The sequence below is a fragment of the Aquila chrysaetos genome, chromosome 3, assembly GCF_900496995.4.
Source record: "Aquila chrysaetos chrysaetos chromosome 3, bAquChr1.4, whole genome shotgun sequence".
In the NCBI taxonomy this organism is placed as follows: Eukaryota; Metazoa; Chordata; class Aves; order Accipitriformes; family Accipitridae; genus Aquila; species Aquila chrysaetos.
The window spans coordinates 60,501,971-60,522,104 of NC_044006.1; the positions used below are offsets into that span (position 1 = coordinate 60,501,971).

At 41.2% G+C, this 20,134-nt stretch overlaps 1 protein-coding gene across 1 annotated transcript in view; it reads left to right on the plus strand.

The window, feature by feature from the left end:
- Positions 1–20,134, plus strand: part of GAD2 (glutamate decarboxylase 2) — a 41,762-nt gene that overhangs the window by 18,802 nt on the left and 2,826 nt on the right. The window contains exons 8-15 of the mRNA XM_030009704.2: positions 3,374–3,453; positions 7,181–7,235; positions 8,714–8,830; positions 9,955–10,019; positions 13,886–13,964; positions 15,680–15,829; positions 17,616–17,723; positions 19,502–19,591. Of these exons, the coding sequence (XP_029865564.1) occupies positions 3,374–3,453; positions 7,181–7,235; positions 8,714–8,830; positions 9,955–10,019; positions 13,886–13,964; positions 15,680–15,829; positions 17,616–17,723; positions 19,502–19,591 (744 nt within the window). The remainder of the gene's footprint in view (positions 1–3,373; positions 3,454–7,180; positions 7,236–8,713; positions 8,831–9,954; positions 10,020–13,885; positions 13,965–15,679; positions 15,830–17,615; positions 17,724–19,501; positions 19,592–20,134) is intronic.

The window sequence follows — 20,134 nt, forward strand, 5'->3', positions numbered from 1 at the left end:
TCAGCACCATCCCAGGAATATTAAAACAAAATTTAATATTCATCATCATTAGGGAAGTTTTCTTTGCTCTTAAAACTATATTTTTTCCATTTTCACTTTCGTCCTGGCTCTTTTAGAGCCTCTCAGGCAGTTGGAGTAATTCCTCTGATGTTACCCTGAGAAAGAAATATAGTAGCAGTCATAGATCTGTGACTGTATACACAGATTGAGCAATTTCATATTCAAAGTTTGTTTAGAAATTGTAATTGCATTTGCCCTTCTGTGCACAGACTTCTGTATTTCTTCCCAATTTATCCCTAAACCTGTTTTGGTTCCTGACCGCTGAATTCCCTTCAGTCTGTAAAAAGCCTGCAGGCAACTGAGCTATCAGCACTACATTCATTTTTTCCCCAATGCTGTTTTAGCAGTGCCATGAGACTTCTCAATGAGGCAGCTGAGCTTGGCCATATTCCAGTGGATGCCTTTGAGCACATGGGCTTAATTTTCTTCCTCATAGTAAACCATTCAAATCTGTATTTTCTTTTTAAAGGCACTTTGAATAGTTCTATTTTCTATTAGAAAAACAAATCGCACTAGTAAATCTATTTTAACTAGTATGGAATAAGGAGCAAGATTAATCAACGTAATGTCATTGACTCAAAATCCAGTGAAATACATCTGTGACTCTTCACTCCTACATCTCTACCTGTATTTATATATTACACTACCCAGTATGTGCACATCAGTTTGTGTAATACATAAATAAAAAATAGATTAATTTTTTTAAGTATATAAATTCAATTTTGGCTTCACATAGCATATCAATGAACTGTCATTATGCTGGCAATATTCTATCTCAGTTCTTGCAAAGTTCAAAAATACCTTCCTAAACTTGGGAATTTTTTATAAGCCTCCTCATAGCCTCTCCTCCTCCCTGCTCTCATAAAGTTGCACTGCTGCACCATGGGTCTCAGACCCGAAACGCTGGGAAGACACTTCAGTACTTTCCATGTATAAAGGTTTATGGATTGGTCACAGTCCAAGCCTTAATCTACAGTGCATTTGTACTTGGGAGAAGTCCCCTGACTTTAGTGAAGCTGATGAAGCCTGTGGAAATGTGTTTGTTCAAAAATTCAGTTTCATGAAATAAAGGACGTGCCATGAAAAATACCAGTGTGATGGCTAAGCAGGCCGCTGATGTTCAGTGTATAAATAGTTTCTAACACCTTGTGACTCCCAACTAGAAAAACAACAGGGCAAACTCCGTATCTAATCTGAGCATACCACTAACCTGTAGTTTTGCTAGGCTAGACAATAACAGCATGTTAAAATCAAACATCTACCAGTTTCCAAAGTGCTGGTGCCTGCAGGGGCTGTACGCTTTCCACTCTCACAGAGAGCAGATATCACAGGGTTTGGTCCACAGGGAAGGGGTAGAAATCTCCTCACCTGATGTCATTTAGCCCCCACTCCAAACCAGCAACCCTCACGCTGGATGAATCCTTCCCTGGAGGTGCCTGTTTCCCCCAGAATGCAGAGGGAGCCTACTTGATAACTTAAGCCTGATTAGACTAGCTGCAATGAACCCAGTCTAATTCACCAAAACACTTAAGCACAGGCACAAATCCCTTGTTGCTCATCTAAGCGCATGGGTATGCGTTTCATTTGATCATCATCTTGTGTGAAAGTCAGTCTGACATGCGTATTTACATTTCAGAACGTGCTTAGTTCAGGGGTTAGGATGGCTTGCCGTACTAGCGCCTTAAAAACTGATTTTAGGTCCAGGCAACATGGTCAATGGCTGCTCAATACACATTGTTGGTATACTGCAGTCATGCCCCATGGGGGAGAGCTATACCAACTCACTGCCTTAAAAAATATTAATGTTGTATGAAAAATATCATTTACCTGAAGAAGTATTTTCAAATTGTCCATGTATCATCAGTGAATCATGGCTCAAGAGCAGTCTGAACTTCTTCAAAATGTCTGTGTATTGAAAGAGTCAGTGGACATCATGAAAACTTGAAGCATTTCAGCCAAAATGGTGAGATACAGGCATATGAAAAAAGGAGTTTGGAGTTGAAACTTACGGAACCTTAGCCATAGCAGTCAGAGTAGTCAGGACCCAATGAAAACTACCCCCTAAGCAATTTTTAAAACATGGGTTTTTTTACTTGTTAAGTGGAATGTACATGTTGCAGTTCTACTCTTATTCCTCTCTCTTTCAGAAAGTTAGTTTAGAATTGATTTTCATTTCTCAAAGTGTTCATTATACACAGAGCCCTTTAGTATGCAGTGGAATCCCGCTGACTTCACGGTCTTTAAGTGATGCAGATGTGCGTAACCGTCGTGTCCATCTCTTTCCCTACAGCTCTCTGCTGCTTGCATTACCATTGAAGCGAGATACTCCCTTGACAAAGCAGTAGTGATTACTTCTCTGCTTTGTGGTCTTCTGCAGACTATATGTCTTCCTTTCTTCTTTAACTTCGTGGACACCTAAAAAGCCCTCTTAGATTTTTATCTCCTTGATCTTTTTTATAGTGTTACATCCTAAGCTAATGGCACTGTAGTATACCTAAAGAATTTCCGTTTTTTTAAAGTCTAATAATCTGTAGTTAAAATTACTTTGGACAATATTGTTACTGCTGGGTTTGAGTTAATACAAAATCAGATTCTTGGTGGTATAATTTGATATAAAACTATTGCATTACCATAATCACTAGGATTTAAATTAGAATTATAAACCAACACTGGCTCAGGAGTTAAGTCCTATGAGCTAGGGAAAATTAGGCTGACTTGCACTCCAGTATATAACTTCCACATTTTATTCTGTACATACAGATTAACTAATAGTCTTCCTAATAGCCCAGTTCTGATTTTAAGCTGCAGTTGCTCTGTTTATTAATGGGAGTTATTACTAGCTTTCACTGGCATGAGATCACAATTAGGCTTCCTATCTTAATTTCTCTCAGTATATTATTTGGCCAGAAGTTACATAGCAGAAGCACATCACTCTGGATGCCACAAACTAAATGAATTCTCTAGGGGAGAATTTTTTGTTTCAGTAAATCAAGTTCATAGCTGAATCTGTACAAGCAATAGAAGCTGCAGGTATGCATCAAGGACAGAATTTGGGTCCATCATCAGCCACAATTGTGTATTTAATATTCCAGGAGTAAATCCAGATTAGCGTGATTGCTGTTTTTCTAATTGACTGCAGTGAACTGATATGAAGCCTCAAATTACAGTGAACAGTTTCCAAAAAGGCTACGAATAGAATTACTGCCTGTGTGGGACTACTTACTGAAGGGCCTGCAAGAGTGTAGTGTTTTACATTAAATTAGAAAAGAGATAATAATAAAAATAATAAATAATAATAAATGTATTTTTTCAGAGTCACTTTTCTGTGAAGAAAGGAGCTGCGGCCTTGGGTATTGGTACAGATAGTGTGATTTTGATTAGATGTGATGAAAGGTAAGTAAAGATGCCAAATACAGCCCTTTTTATCGGTACATAGAACAGGTGCTCAGCTCAGAGAGAGCATACAGGATGCAGTCAGCAGTTGGTGTAATTCATCACAGCGCTGTCATCTTCAACAGCATTACACTGACTTATCCCACTTGAGGAATTGGCTCTGTCACTGGCTTCTTTATGAGTCAGTTTTGGAGCTCATCAAAAATCTTAAAAGTTCCGTTCCTCAGGAATTTCTGGTACTTAGCTTTCTTTCATCCTGAAGTGAAACAAGATATCAAACTAACAATCATTCTTCACACATTCTGCTAAGAAACCAGGAAGAAGCTTGTTTTGGTCAAAATAGAGTGTTTAGAGACACTCACGTTTTGATCCATTAAAATGAGCTGAAGTGGACCTTCTATAGGAGTAAAATATGGAGGAACATTTACTAATGTAAATCTGCTTGATTGCTTCATGCCCTCACCATCTTTCTCAGCTGGACTACATTTCCTGCAGTGCCCTTGATCGGGACATCCTTGTGTTGGGATGTGGAGAGAAGGGTCTTGGCAGCATTGTGGGCAGCATAGGTCAAGGAGGAGGATGGCCCCTGGAAAGGAGTAGCACAGCAAGCACCTACCCTGCAGGTCCCATAGGCTCTACAAAACCAGTGGTAGATAACTTCTTGCTTAACTCACCCAACTAAAAGGTTTTGATTCTCTGTGAAAGCCCATTTTGAGAAACTAAAGGTATATTAACAAAATCAAAATGTTCTAATGAAGATTTTCAGCTTTAGGGAAAAAAAACTTTCTATGGGACAAAAATTAATAGAACAATCCTTATTGATTCTACTGAGAATCTTTTCAATAGAACATGCTATGAGTCCCAAATATCATTGTTAAAAGGTATTGAATTATTTATAGCTCTAGCATAAATGGAAGGTTTTGCTGCTATCAAAATACTCTGCTCCCACATTAAAAGAAGAGCACCAACTAAGCAATTTACAGTGCTAATCACAGCGCCTGCATATTGACTTCTGGACTTACTATCTCTTCATTAACAAAAGACTGAGCACACCTTGAAGAGGAATTAATGACAACATCAACACAACCAACACACATCAAAATAAACCTCTGATTGTTTCTATTCACTAAAGACAGACGTGGATCAATGAAATCCTGTCTTCCTTTTCTTCTTGTGCAAATTCAGTGTGATGATTCTCTGTGAAGACCACAATGCTTACCCTGCCCACCCTGAAGTAAACAGCAGGATTACTGCATGTCTCACCAAATCCCAGCAGATGCTACTGGGACAAAGCAGGTTGTTTGCACGGGATGTGGGCTGGTGCAGTGGAGACAACCCTCTGTGAAGATGTGGACCTGTGGGAGGGTGACAAAGCACCGTGAGATCTTGTTGATGTTTCCAGCATGATCAAGCATACTTCCTGGTGGTTCTTCCCCATCCTGACCCACACCAGCCAAGTTTGCCTGGTTTCGCCGTGTCATGGGGCTATGTAAATGTGTGGTGAATTTTAAGCCAGGAAAACATGCAGAAAATCAAGTTCTTTCTCATACCCCAGACTGGACAGCCATACATTGCCGTTGCCTCTTTTACTACCACGCAGTCATATTGGTAGCAGTAGTGTATTAGCTGCAGGTTTGGGGTCAAAACACTTAAGTCTGGTGTAGCAGCAGTGAAGACTGTACAGATGTGGGTAATATGAGAAGACTTTGACATTAACACTCATTCTATCCTCAGTGTCCTTTTGCTGCTGAGTCTCTTCTGCCTCCCCCAGTAGCCCTTCTGCCTCTGATGCTGCCTAGCACATCTCATGCAACCCCCTGCCACGTTATCTGGGTGAGGTTTGTCTAAGGACGAGCCTATTATTTTGCAGAGCATTTTAAGTGTTGTAGGTAATCTGAGCTTAGGTGTTAACACATGAAAATGCTGTGCAAGTAAGCAGTGCTGTCGGCTAGTTCACTAGATTTGGAGCAGGGGGGTTGTGTGCTCCGGCGTGTGTTTGGACTGTACTCAAAGCCAACCTACTGCTTGCTCCTTGGTAAAGCTTGACATTGCTTATACGTTGCACTGTCCTGGTCCTGAATTTCTGCACGTACTCAATGTGACCGGGGGCTGGATAATCACTTGCCTTGGTAAAAAAATTATGGCAATGAAGGGATCTGCCCAGCTCTGTGTGTGTTCCTATGCACAAACTCAATAAATCAGAAGCTGTTACAGACCAACATCTAAGCTATGTATGGAGGAGGAACTCATTGCCTTCCTTTGGCATGTGGGGTTTTTTTTTTTCCTTTATTCCTCTAATGATCCCAGAAACAGTTTTTGAAGATAAAACAACTACTGCTTTTCTCTGAATAGCATACATGTAACTGGGGGGAACTCACAATGAGTTGAATACTCTTTAGACGTTGAACTTCTGCAAAAAAAATCAGGGTTAATTTTTAAACTTGTAGAGCTTTTTATTTTCAGTTATTCTTTAGTGTTTTAGTGTTTTGAATAAGTAAAATGCAGGACAGATTTTGCAAAAAACCCAGCAGTACAAACCCATTTCTACTGAAATAATTACTGTCTTACTGTGAGCTGTGTAAGGATGAAAACTTACAAAACCTGGCAGTATCTTATTACAAGAAATTAATAGTACTTTTTTTTTTTTATTTACATCCATCCAAATGTCATGAAAATACTTCAGGTTTTTTTATGTAAAATCAAAACTAAAACTAATGGTTTTATTAGTTTCCCTGAAACTACTATTTTGAGCTTTAGTAAAGGTTGTTCTTTTTTTATAGCAACAGGAAATCAGTGCTTAGTGAAAGAAAAAATCTAAAAAAGTCTTTAAAAAATAATATTAACCTAAATGGACAACATTCAAAGCCAGTGAAGACGTTATTCCTGTAATGTGGGGAGCTGACGTGTTTGTACTACTGTTATGCGCACTGTCTCTTCTTAGATATTCTTGCTTGTGGGTAAAGCAAAGAAAACCTTACCCTCAGTAATCAGCATCAGCACTGTTTTATCTTGTGTCTAATTCATTTGCAGGATTTCATAAATTAGCCTTCAAGCCTTATACCACTGATTATGAATCTCAGGTAAATGGTTCATACTAAAGGTGTTGCAAATACAGTATACAGTCAATACAAAGGGCCTGACAGTGCATTTAATGAGTCTAGACTGGTAGCTTCTTCTCATACCCTGCTTCAAGCAAACACAAGCATGTAATGCACCAAAACGTGGAATAGTTGCCCTGAAATGAGTTCATCCCTGGGATGGAAACACAGAGACAACTGCTTACACCAGAGCTGAGTTGCGCTGCTGAAGGCCATGCAGCTCATGTGGCATTTTCTGTGCCTGCTGAAAGGGGACCATGGGATTTGGCACCCAGTGAGCTTCTTGGGACCCTGGGCTGAGCCTCTCCCTGGGAGCCTGGAGCATATTCCCAGGGCTGTAACGTCAAACAGGACCAGGAGGCTCCATGGAGCAGCATCAGTCTTTAATGGGGGTGGCCACAAGATAACTTCTCTCAGTTACCACCACAATATTGATGCAAACTGGTTGACAAAATAATTAGGGTAAAAACTCAGACTAATGGACAGAGTCTTTCTGTGTTCTTCAATGCTGCATAAGCCTTGGCCAAAAAACCACATTGTTCCTTATTTGGGTTTCCTGTTAAGTGAAGAAGTAACAGCAAGAGCTGATTTCGAGATCAAATTTCTGATATAACTCTCTCTTGCTCCAGAGGGAAAATGATCCCATCAGACCTTGAAAGAAGAATTCTTGAAGCCAAACAAAAAGTAAGTTTACTAGCTTTTCTGCTTCCAAGGAAGAAAAAAACCCAAGAATTATACAGCTCATTGTTTTGCTTTCCTTGGTAAAACAACACAGGCTTGCCCATTAACTTTTGATTTATTTCTCAGAAATGTAGCCTGGCAATTAGTGAGGCAAGAGTTGCTGAGAATATAGATTCAGAGCTACTTTATAATCTCCATGAGCTATTTGGCTTTTTTTTAATATGTTGTTCTGCATAACATTCTCCTTTTTTATATTACCAGCCTATGATGCAGTTTCTCAGCTGAATATTGACAAAACCAGAGTAATCATTTGGGGAATTCATATGTATTTTAATGCATTGAAAATATTCCTTATAGACTCACCAAATCAATGGAAGATAAACTAAAATCCACACATCTCTAAAAATGCACTACTTTTGTATATGTTCATTAACAGAAGTTAGAATTAAAACATCAGATTTTATGCATATGCATAAATATGTAATATTACAGTATGCAGTAACTCAGCTCTGTGCCTTCAACATTTATGTAAATAGTCATTAGACGCACAGTATTCAAAGCTCATTAATAACACAAATCTTCATTAAAAGCTCACTTTTTCTACGAAAAGCAATACAGTAGATAAAAAATAAGGCAAAATAACAAGAGTGCCACACAAACCTACTGATCCTTGCAGAAGGAAGTTTAGACCTTTTTGATAGTTTAAACCCCAGTTCTGCAAAAAACATAGCCATTCTTTACGTTCGTAGCTCTGAGTACTGTTTATGAAATCAACAGAATTACAAACAAATTTAAAATGAAACACTGGTATAAATGATGGCAGACCCAAGACCTCATAGCGCAAAAGCCACGTGATGGACAGTGAGTGCTCTTCTGTGAGGCACAGCATTTAGCGGATGGAACCCCAGAGATAGCCCCTGGCCTCTGTGGAGACGGCCGTCTTTTCCTCAGAAGAGCTGTCTCCCTGCTCTGCGCAAAGGATGGGGCTGGAGGCGAGCCCCACACCTCCCCTGTGCACTGTCCCCACGAGACACCCCCAGACAAGATGGCTCCCACTGACAGGACTGGGCCACCACACGTTCAGACACTCGCTGGGATAATTATAATGCAGCCCAGGGCACAGTCCACCAGAGATATTTCTTGCACTGTGGTGCCTGGGTGAGGTTTGTTTTACGCGGCATCGTGAAGAGCAGACCTTCTTGTTTCAGGCATGTGGTGTGGAGCAGGATTGTTCTTTTGAGCCCTTACCTGTCTAATAAATGGGGGATGCTGGTTTGGAAATTTGCTGCCACCTTAAGGTAGAAACTATAATATCACTAGCATCTTGAACTAAGAGAAAAGCAGTGTAATGTAGCAGGGATGTCCTCTAGGAGACACTTGTGGGCTCGCTGTGGAGGCAGCACAAGAGGAGTTGGGGCTGCTGCAGGCTGAGGAGGCTGCAGCACTCTGACCTTGCCAAATGCCTCTGTGCTTTCTTGCAGGGATTTGTTCCTTTTCTGGTGAGTGCCACAGCTGGGACAACAGTGTACGGGGCGTTTGATCCTCTCATAGCTATTGCAGACATCTGCAAGAAATATAAAATCTGGATGCACGTGGATGTAAGTATCATCTTACGTGGGGCACTGGATTACAAGGTGTATCAGTATTTATTCATTTTGGACAGTGTCATCTACAAAATCGGTGGTATTTGGTTCCTGTAATTAAGTCTTAACATCCAAGCACTGACTTCCCACTCCTCTGAAAGGCTCAGGTCAGGGGGACATTTTAGGAGCTGTGACTGTGCGGTGCTTTTAGCAACTGGGACTCTTAAGATGACCTAGTTAGAGTGCTTTTGGCCTTCAGCTTTTTCTCTAAATGCCATTAGTACAAGAAATACCTGAGAACCATACTGAGCACTGGCTCAGCTTCTGCAGCAGCTGCAAAGTAAATACATAAGGTAACGGCTACGTTTGTCTGGAATAAAGTACCGCAAATTGCTGAACAGGTTAATGCAAATGCTAGAGAAATTTATCAGATTGGCTGCTTAGCTTTATCTGGGCTCTTGCCAATAAATCTTTCTGAAGGATCATCTTTCAGCCCTAGAATGGCTTTTGTGTCATTTTTGCAAATCCTTTCTCCAAAAAGGATTGGTAATTGAATTTCTGTAGGGCTGGGTATCTTGCTTTTGGATTACTGCGTCAGCCAAAATCAGTCCAATTCAAAGGAAGAATTCATATTTACCTTAAGCTGCTTCTCAGTCACATGAAATGCCTGCCTGTCCCAGATCTCGGTGAGCGAAAGCAAATGGGTAGGGGGCAACCAGTAGTGGTCTGAAATATGATGAAAACTCACCAGAGCAGCTGAGATCCCAGTCTAGTCTGGTTTGTTATCATCACTTCATCACTAAAAAAGAAAAGGCAGCTTAGCCAGGAGCAGCTCTGCAAGTCATTAATTACAGCATGGGGTAGCCCAATGTGTCAGTGTCAGAGGAGGTGGCAAGGGAGGGGTTAGCAGACGATAAGGGTGGGCACTCTGATTATGGGCTATAAACTGCTGCTTCTGAGCTACTGAAAGAAAATTGTTAGCACAGCTAATGCCTCCAGCCCCATCTGCCTGGTCATTTTGGAAAGTGCCACATCAGCAAGAAGAAAGAAAGGGCCCCAAACTGATGTGAATGCACAGATGTCAACACGGAGGAAAGCAGAGTTCTCTTCTCGTTAAGATAATGTGTCTTGCCTTCTAGGGAGCATGGGGTGGCGGGCTCCTTATGTCAAGAAAACACAAATGGAAGTTAAATGGCGTTGAAAGGTATGATTTATTAATGCTAATTAAACACATTTATTAAATGCATTTTAACACACTTATGAGTACCCTAGCAATGTCTATAAATAAAAATCAATGTTATCTCCAAGATACAGTATGAAGAAATTACGCAAACTGTCCTTCCAGTTGAAGTAGCATTGCTAAGTGCCTTTGTTCAATGCTATAGTAGTGTGGTATTTTGTTTTGTAGTACAAACAGCAGACATTTCTTGTTTGCTTTTCTATTCCTTCCAGCATACATTCACAGGTCCAGAGTGTTTTCTGCAGCATTCTCTGATTCAGCATCCAGCATGAATTAGCAATTGCATTTCTCTAAGAAATGCACGCTGAAGTCCTAAATATAAAAGGTGGATGCACCTGCAGTTTGGCCAGGTGTCTTTGCAGTCACTGACCACTGTTCTGTTACTTCTGGGGACATTACCTGCCTCCAGGCTGTGTTAATGACATCTTCTCGGTAAATCTGTGCCTGGATGTATACACAGTTGTAGTCATGAGCTCGTGAACATCACAGATACGTACAGATGAACGTAAGTGATGCCAGTCGACTTCAGAGTCTGGAAGGACTGAGCTTAAAACCAGCTGCTTATTCAGAAACTTTTAGTTAAGCTGTGGAATTCCTTGCCATAGGATGTTAAGATTTACTTGCATTCAAGCAAAGACAAACAAAAACGATTCAGGACTTTTGTGACCCACAAATGAGTGGGAGCTCAGGGAGTACTTAGAGAAAGTTCATGTATGCTTGTCCTATTTTGTATTCTTCCCAGGCACCTATTTAGGCTACATGCTAGAGGCAGTATACTGGACTAGATGGAGTCACTCTCACATTTGTGTATTTTCTGAAGCTCGTGCTGTTTGAGAGTAAATTATTACTCCCTTCCGCCTTTTTTATCTCTAAATCAAATTGCTGTTCCTTGCCAATTAAAATTAGAAACAAATTCCTCATCCTGTTCATGAAGATGAGGAGGATACCTTGATGATTCAGTTCCTTTCTCATATATCATGCAAAATTTGGAAAGCAGGCAATGGTTCTATGAATTCGATTTCGTTACATTAAGACTGCCTTCAGCACTCCAAACTTACATGTTGTGCATTAAAGGGACATATGTCCAATACCCCAGCAAGTTATAAAAATCTACCCAGTTTCCTGTGAGGACAGAGTATGAAAAAAAGTGTTTGCCTCTTAAATTGCTGTCCAAATTCTGCTGGAATGAGAAGTTCAAGTTGAATCTATATTGGAGAATTTTCCAAATATGCTTTAGATCCAGAACTCCCCTGGATTTTATCTAGTGCTTTGATAAGCACCATGTCCATATGTTTGGCAATGAATTAATGAAATTTGTCATTTCCAGTGCTGTTCCTCTGCTTGATGGACACAGCAGCTCATTTCAGTTTGTCCAGGTCTCAAATGTGGGTACCCTTAGAGCCCCAACTTTTATGGACATTCCTGTTTCGTGGTAGATATTAAAGTACAACCCAGTCATTACAGGTCTGGATAGAAGAGAACTGGAGCTGGTACTCATGTTTGATAGGGAGGAAGGGTACAAGGAGGGAGCATTAAATGGAGCACTCTGTGGTCTGAGTACTCACATCCTTCTGGTAACAGGCAGTCCAGCAAAAGTACTCCTGTCAAAGGCAGGAGGAGTTGCAGGACCGTCCTTACCATGCCCTCCAGTCCCCACATGGCAGATTTCAAGCTGCTGCAATGCACCGTGAGGGAAGCATGTCCCCTGGTGCCTGGAGCAGATAGGTCTGGCCACCATCAGGAGTTTCAGTCTGGTGTCCGGTGTCCCAGAGGCTTGGGTAGGGGGTGACAGCTACATGAGAAAAGCTTGTTTGCAGCTGAATGAGCACTCCCATACAGGGTCTGGGCATCCTTCCCGGGGCTGTGGCTGGTCAGCGAATGCACCTCAGTCTGTTTTTAATGATGGCTGAGGACCAAATTCTGCCAGTCTTGAAACTCTCCTGTAACCCATTTGAAAACTCTAAAGGAATAATTTTCCTCTTTCTTTTTTCTATCATCTGTGACCCACAGCCAAAAAATCCCATAGGTGCTTGGTGCTCAGTTATTTGGGCAAACATGAGGTGCTTTAAAAAACCATCTGTGGATCCACGTAGCTTTTTTACTTCACTGTTTCTCTCAGTCAGCAATTTCTTCAAGCACATACTGATGACTGAAGCCCAGAATAACTGATAACAAATGAAAAATGGTGGATTTTTATTTTACATAATTCATTTTTCTGTGTGCAATTGGGATATAATTGGGGAAATAAATGACCTTAGGGTAAATTAAATGTTCTAGGCAGATAATTAACATCTGGCTGTTGTCAGTAAATAATCCTTTTGCTTGAGAAAACCCATACCACTGCTGTTACCTAGAAGTCTCAAAGAATTCCTGCCTGATTCTGCATAGGCACAGGTAAAAATTTAAAAGTATCATATCAAAGGAAATTCATAGACCTGAATGCATGTTCAGAATCGTTAGCTTTGGTGTTGTAATCAGATGACTGACTCTGAGCTGATTAAAAGCTGCCAGATACTTGAAAAGCCAAGCCAAGTGGCCAGATGTTGCCTGTGGAAGACTGTTCCCTACAGATTTTGCATCAGGCACTTGCACAGTCCCATTTAAATAGCAAAGGCGGCGGCACAGAAGTGCTGCCGAATGGCCATGTGAATTTTGGAGTTGCTTGCTTTGAAGGAGTGGAAGCAATTTGGCAGGAAATGATAAGGACATGCATAAACCTATAGCACTGTATCCCAGTCCTACAAAGGAAAATACTGCCAGATTCTAACATGCCCACCTCTGTTCACATAAATGTTACCTGCAAGTGTGTCCTGGGTCCTTCAAGTTGTTACATGCCCCAGTTGACTGATTTATACCAATTTATACCGTCAAAATTCAAATCACTGCACTACGTGAAATCCTGTGCACTATGCATCCTTGACAGCCTGCCAAATAGGATGAAAATGTATACATCTATCAGCTAATCATCATATGTAATAATAGTAATTAAAAAATAGCCAGTCAAGCATAACACAAAATTAAAATAAACAACTGGACAATCTTCCATTCAGCCCTTGCCACAGTCCCAAATGCCTCTTCTCTAGGCTGTATTGCAACAGCACCCTGTTTGTTCACAAGATCTAGGCTGACAGCTATTTTTGCAATCAGTGTGTCCTGAAGGGAGGGAGGATCAGGCTCCTTTGTGGAAGGGTGGATCAGTTCTATCTTTATTACTGTAGTATTTTTGGATCCAGTCCTCCAGTTGTGTGAATTACCATAGCCAAGCTAAAATTAAGGAGCTGTGAAAAATTTACCATCAGCAAACCAATGAGAAAAATTACTTTGGGCCAGGTTTTCCAAGTTACTCAGAGACTTAGAGGTACTCAGAACTATTTAAAGGAATTTTAAAACAAGCCTGTGTGAGCTACTTACCAAAATCTTGCTGAAACTGAAATCAGTGGGTGGGAATCTGCTAGTTTGCCAGCTTCTTTAATCAGCTGTGTGACTTTAGAAAAGTTCATCGGTCAAGTGGGTGTTTTTAGGAAGTTTGCCCTAGGTTTATAAAGTATAGATGACTCCCCCGAATGTTTAATACTGATTAAGTTTAGTGAGTAGAGCAATTATCCTGTGGTAAATTGCCAGGACTGTCATCCAAAACCCAAGTAGAGTGGATTATGTCCCTTATGAAGGCACTGCTTTCCTAATGTCAGCCATGATTATTTTCAGCTTTGCTTGCTCAGAAAAAGGTGTACATTGCTACATGTTCATTATTATTCTAATCATTTCTAAATGTCTCCATGGTTTCACCACCATAGTACAATGTCTGAGTTTCATGTGGTTTGCTGTTCCAGGGCCAATTCGGTGACCTGGAACCCTCACAAAATGATGGGCGTCCCACTGCAGTGTTCAGCGCTGCTAGTAAGAGAAGAGGTATGTCCCAATATACTTGCTTCTCTGATCCTTTCTGACATATAGCTTCTGAAAATCCTGGATGTTTTCTTTATAACTGTGTCATAGGTAATACTTGCTGATGTGATGAGGATTATAAAAGAAAATGAGAACTAGACCTCAAGTTATGTGCTCAGGCTATGACTGCAAAGGGAATTAAAGCAGCTGGCTAGCAGAAATGATAGATCCAGTCAATGGCAATATCTTTACAGAGTTTTGTGGCTTTCCATTCAAAATGTCCATAGTTAAGTTGTGGGTGCATAGCTGTGTAACCTCACTAGTTGCCGTGTAGTATAAAATGTAACTGTAGGCAAACTCTAGTCCTCTTGGGATGAGTGGTATGGTATACATGCAGCACAACATTTGGTCCAGAATCTAGGCATCGTTACACTTTCTAGACTTTTATGATAGATATTTCCACGCAGTTCTGATCCATATATCCACTTTGGGGCATATGGAAGTAAAAATGGAACACTAAGTTCACTTGGAATAAAAAGTAGACATTTCATTTAGTACTAGAATTTGAATTATCCTTCAAGCCTGTAATTTTCATATAACCATCAGTTACAGGGACAGCTGCTATACAACCACCACTTACTAGACCAGCTATCAAAAAGCTGGTTGCTGTTTTCCTAACAGCTGTACAACAGATTATATACAAAGTGCTTGCACTTAAGAAGAGAGAAGCTGGCTTTTATTTGCCCTCTGGGTCAGTTCCCTGAGACAAATCCTGCCTGGCTGAAGTCAGTACCATCCTTGACCTCTAGTGAGAACAGATGGCTCAGATTAGCAGAAAATAATTTCTTTTTCCCTCTCATTTTACTATCTCAGTTTTGAGTTACACATAAAGATTAGAGTTGATGATAAACAGCCAAGTTTTGATTCTTCTTGGACTGGAAATTGCAGTTTTAGGCAACAGCCCTAAGGTCTACCTTAAACTTGGTTGAGGACTTAACTAGAGCCAGAACATGACTCTGCATTTCACTTAAAAAGTTAGAAAGGAAACCTCATGCTTTCATGAGCCAGGTTTCTTCACCTTGTTGGCTTCTGGCCCTCCCACAAAGCTGCCTCTCAGAATGGTATCTTGCAACGCAGAAATAGCTCTAGCTGGCTGTTTAAAGGCCATATGCTCTTCTGTCTGTTCAAAGCTTTCTGTACCGCTTAAGCATCCAGTCTGCAGCTGAGGGCTTTGCAGAAAACAACTGTGCCTACAAAGAATGAAAACAATGAAAATCAGGATTTTAGAGACCAAAGCAATTAGAAAAGTAGTGTGATATTGTTTGGATTAGTCACCAAATTGGCTTGGTCTGACTCAACCAGAAAAGAAGCTTTCCAAGGAAAGGAGGAAAAAGAACCAAAACAAAGAAGAAAAAGCAAGATCCAAAAATGAACTTATGCATAATGATGCTAGGAAGCACAATGTCCAGCTTTTTTTAAAAAAAAATGCCTTAGCTCTGGGAAGGGATTACACATCCCTGGATAAGGTACCAAGGTGTCCTGGGCACTGAACGGGATATGAAAATCTTAGTGCACTGAGCAACTAAGTCTGGTGTTATCCTGTTTTTTTGATCTTCCTTTTGCACTTGGACACATATTCTACTGAATTTGGGTGTTCGTAATTTCTCACCCAAAGCAACCCTCAAAACAGTGGTCACATCTGTGCCAACATCACTTTTTTCTGTCTTTGTTTCTATAAGGGATTGATGCAGAGTTGCAATCAAATGCATGCTTCCTACCTCTTTCAACAAGACAAGCACTACGACCTGTCTTACGACACGGGAGACAAGGCTTTGCAATGTGGACGGCATGTTGATGTCTTCAAGTTATGGCTGATGTGGAGGGCAAAGGTAGGACTGCTTGCAGTATCTTTGTTTGCATTAAAATAATGCACACCAGATACAGGGGTTTTTCTGTAATCATCATTTTAGAAAATGTCTGACCTGAATTTCCCATATATAACATGAAAGAAAGAACATTATTATTTTCTGGTTTTTTATACTTTTAACAATTTAGCTTCAAAGCAGCACACATGATTTTGAAACTTGAACTCCATGGCTTTGCATAGCATTTACTTTGTGTAACTGTAGGAGTCTAACAGCATAAATCATACACCTAGGAATGTTGTTACAAAGATTTCTGGAAATAAAAAGATGTTTTAATGATATTCAGAAATTAAACATGGCAAATCAAGACTGGAATACCTCATTTCATTGCATGCAGTAGATACGAAGTCATCTTTTGAAGGAGTAGAGGAAAACTCATCAAAATCTGTTCTCTGGGAAATCTGAAAACACCAGCTCTAATGATTAATTCATCTATATTTGTAGAATGTTGCTAAATAAGTTCTTCTGTATACTTATCCAATCTATTATGTCAAGTTGCCTCAGGTTTCTTCAGAGATGACATCACTGTTTTCATTTCCAGAAAACCTTAAAGATCCTCATGTGCTTCATTAAAACTCTGAAAACAATTCTGACACAGACATCAAATGTAGCTGGAGGTGTGGGAGTCTGTAAAGAAAGATGCAAGTCTCTGTGGTCACAATAACTGTTGTGCTAACTGGGGTCTCCAGAGGGGCAGGCAGTTTTAGCCACATGTCTTTCTTTTACTCCAAGCCTTTCTCCTGGGGCTGTGCTAGCTCTACCCTGTTCTGCAATGTCTATACACAGAGGGATAGTGCCACGGGCTTTTAAGTCAGTTCTGCACTGCCAGAACAGATTTAGCAAGGACATGCATCCGTTACTCAGAGACATTTCATCTTCTAAACCCCATTTTTCCAACATGCCTTCTACTGCTTTTTCTCTTCTCACACCGCGCTTGTAATATTAATGTTACAGAATAGGATGTGTGTTTCTTAAACAGTTTATCTATTCCAGCTGTTTATTCCCCTTCCTCCCTCATAAAGCTGGATCCTTTGTTTGTGGCATCACAGCTGGTGATTGCAGGAACAATTATGATGTCACAGAGATTGTGACTTCTGCCAGAGAAGAAAAAGCAGGATTTGCTGCAGCTCTTAAAAACACAGCTTCTGGGTTTATATGGTGTCTATTACAAAAGAAGAGAGAAAAACACTACAGAGGCAGGGCAGTATCTAAACAAAATGTACATTTTCACAGGCATCAGGCGGGGCTCTAAAAGCGTATCTGCCCATTCTGTGTTTAATTAAAAAATTAAAATTATTCTTGGAAAAGCCCCCAGCACATCACCCTGGAAGATCAAAGTCCCCTATTCTGAAAATAGCAGGAGGCTCCCCGTATCAGGAACTCAGCACCTTCTAGAGACCCTCCTTTGTGCCAGTCCAGCCTGTCCAAAACCATGCTCAGCCTCTCTGCAAAATCTGCCGAGGGCACACTTCATTGGAGGTGCGAGCAATATTTTGCTGAAAACCAAGCTAGTACCCGGTGCTTATTTTGCAGAGGTGGCTATAGGGAGGTCAGTGGCAAGAGCTAGAGACAAATGAGCTCTGCTTAGCAAAGTGTCCTTTATCTCATAGAATCAGATCCTTGATCTGTCCCACAGAGACTTCTGAGAGGTGACTTGCGCTGATGCTTTGGCAAGTGCTGCATTCTCCTTTTGCTCTTCCGGTTCACAGAACAGATAGTCACATAACTTTTTTCCTCCCTCTCTCTAAAGGGAACCACAGGATTTGAAGCACAAATTGATAAGTGCTTGGAACTTGCAGAATACCTGTACAATAAAATAAAGAACAGAGAAGGGTATGAAATGGTGTTTGATGGAAAGGTATGTATTGCAACTTCTTTTTCACAGTTGGTCAACAGCACTTGCCTTAGTCACCTATTGGGATACTACCAACAGGTCAAACCAAACAGCACGTGACAGAAAGCAGTGTCCCTTGTAACAAAACCTGTTGTGCCACTATCTCTCTTCCTCATGGGATCCAGGTACAAGGGAGATGAGGCAGCTGTGCCTAAGTTTTCAGTTTGCTCAGTTTCACCCCGCTGAAACTAAACACTGGCATCTTGGGCTAACGCAGCACACACACAGTTAGAACCAGCTCTTAAGCAATAAAAACTAGTTGCAGTTTCCTAATAGCAGCATCTGTTACAAGTGGGCATTACAGTGCCCTGCACAACTCTGAAAGGACAGTTGTGCAAAGTGCTTTTATCAGCATTCTCAGGTGGGCAGTCACAGGGGACCTGCAGGGACCTGGGGTGACCAGGAGGCACCATCTGCACTTGCAGTCCCTCCTGCCATGGGGTGCAGCACAGCGGGGCAGGGGCTAGCGTTTCATGGGAGACCAGCTGGCTCACGTGGCAGAAGTGACACCACCATGTGGGGTGGGTGCAAATATCTCTAGGCATGTTGTTTCTGTGGAGGGAGTCCAGCTGAGACGGGACCCCTGGCTGCAAGATGCTCAGCTGGAGCACATTGCCCAGGGCAAGGTAGTGCAGCCCGGGTTGTGTGGCTGTACCTCTGAACTGCACCTGGAGTGTCTGGCATTTGGCCATCTCTCTGTGGGCAAACCTCTCCAGCTGTGATGGCTGGGGACAGGCCTGGTAGAGACCTCTGTTACAAAGTTAACTGGTGTTTTGCCTGTGAAAGAGAAAAAAAAGATGTCATTTTAGCTTTTTCTGCTCCTATTTGTGATGGCTTTTGCTCTCTGTACTTGCCCTGGAAGGTTTTGTCTCTCAGAATGTTGCTCCCTGGCAGCGATCACTTAGCGCATGCCTAAGTGCTCTGCAGCACAAGGATAAACGTCACTATGTTTCATCAGACAGAGATCATAGGCTCATACCCACGTGCCACTGTGTTATTTATTTCCCCCGCCTCAGACATCGTCACTGAATTTGGTCCACTGGGTCTGATGATGAGTAACGGAACTGACAGCAGGAGTTGCTGTAACTCACACATATAGCATCCAGCAAAGAGGAACATAGCAAGGCAGGCAACTGTTGGGAGATTGCAAAAATACACAAAATGTCAACTAGTTCTTACTTTATGCCTCTCTACTTGGTGCTCCCACGTAAGTTAAACTAGCTAAGACGCTGTGGTGCATGCGTATTAATACAGCAGCTAGCTGAATCAAACGGAGAAGTAATAAATTTCATTAAATGTAAGAAAATCTTAAGACTGTCTCATGCACCACCTGTGACTCCTGTTTACAGAACCAGATTCTATATTACCGTGTCATGTAATAAAAGTAAATGACACAGTCCTCACCTCTGAATCATCCATAATAGACTCTTGTCTTAGCTACATGATTCCTTCAGCCTCTGGAGGGGACAGCACGTACAAAATCTAGATGCCTCTCAGTAGGGCATAAATATATTTGCACAGCTGGATGATGTGTTTCCGCATCTGACACCCTGGGAATAAATTGCCTAAAATTATCTTTTCTGCATTAATAATGATGATGACTCTCAGTGGACCACAATAATGCAAACCATTAACTGTTGTCACAACATGATGTATGAGAGGGAGGGAAGGCATGAACTTAATTGCAATTGAGATATTATGAGCATTTCTTACAGTGTAAACCATTATTATTCTGTGTTTAGCCTCAGCACACAAACGTCTGCTTCTGGTATATACCTCCCAGCTTGCGCAGTATGGAAGACAATGAAGAAAGAATGAGCCGCCTTATGAAGGTAAGCAGCGTCCTCCAGGACATCATGCAGAGAACAGTGAAACCCTTGCAGGCAGGCAATCGCCAAAATGATCTCACAGGGCAAGGTCACCTCGTGATATTCTGGCACATGACACCTCTGTGGTCATTTTACTGCAGGTTGGTCTGGTACCACCTTACTCTGGTCTCCAAGTTTGGTACTCCCTGGGATTGCCACGTCTCTAGAGCACGCACTTGTTCTGTGTATATTTACTCAAGTTACTGTGAACTGCAATCACTAAACCCAGCACGTGCAACAAAAGCTCAATAAAACCATGGCACTCTGGCATATGAAAAGAAGATGGAAAACGATTGTAACAGTATGTTTTGAGCACTACAAAAAACAGCTACTGTGTCCCTGTCAGCAGTGTTGAGAAAGTAGGGGGCAAATTCCCCTGTGATTTTAAAAGCAGGGCAAAGAAACAGGACAAACCTAGTGTCTTTCACTGAGACATTTGTTCCTTAATAGAGGTTAGCATTTTTATCAGTGTTGGATGTAATTTCATTTTAACTGCTTCTTGTAGCT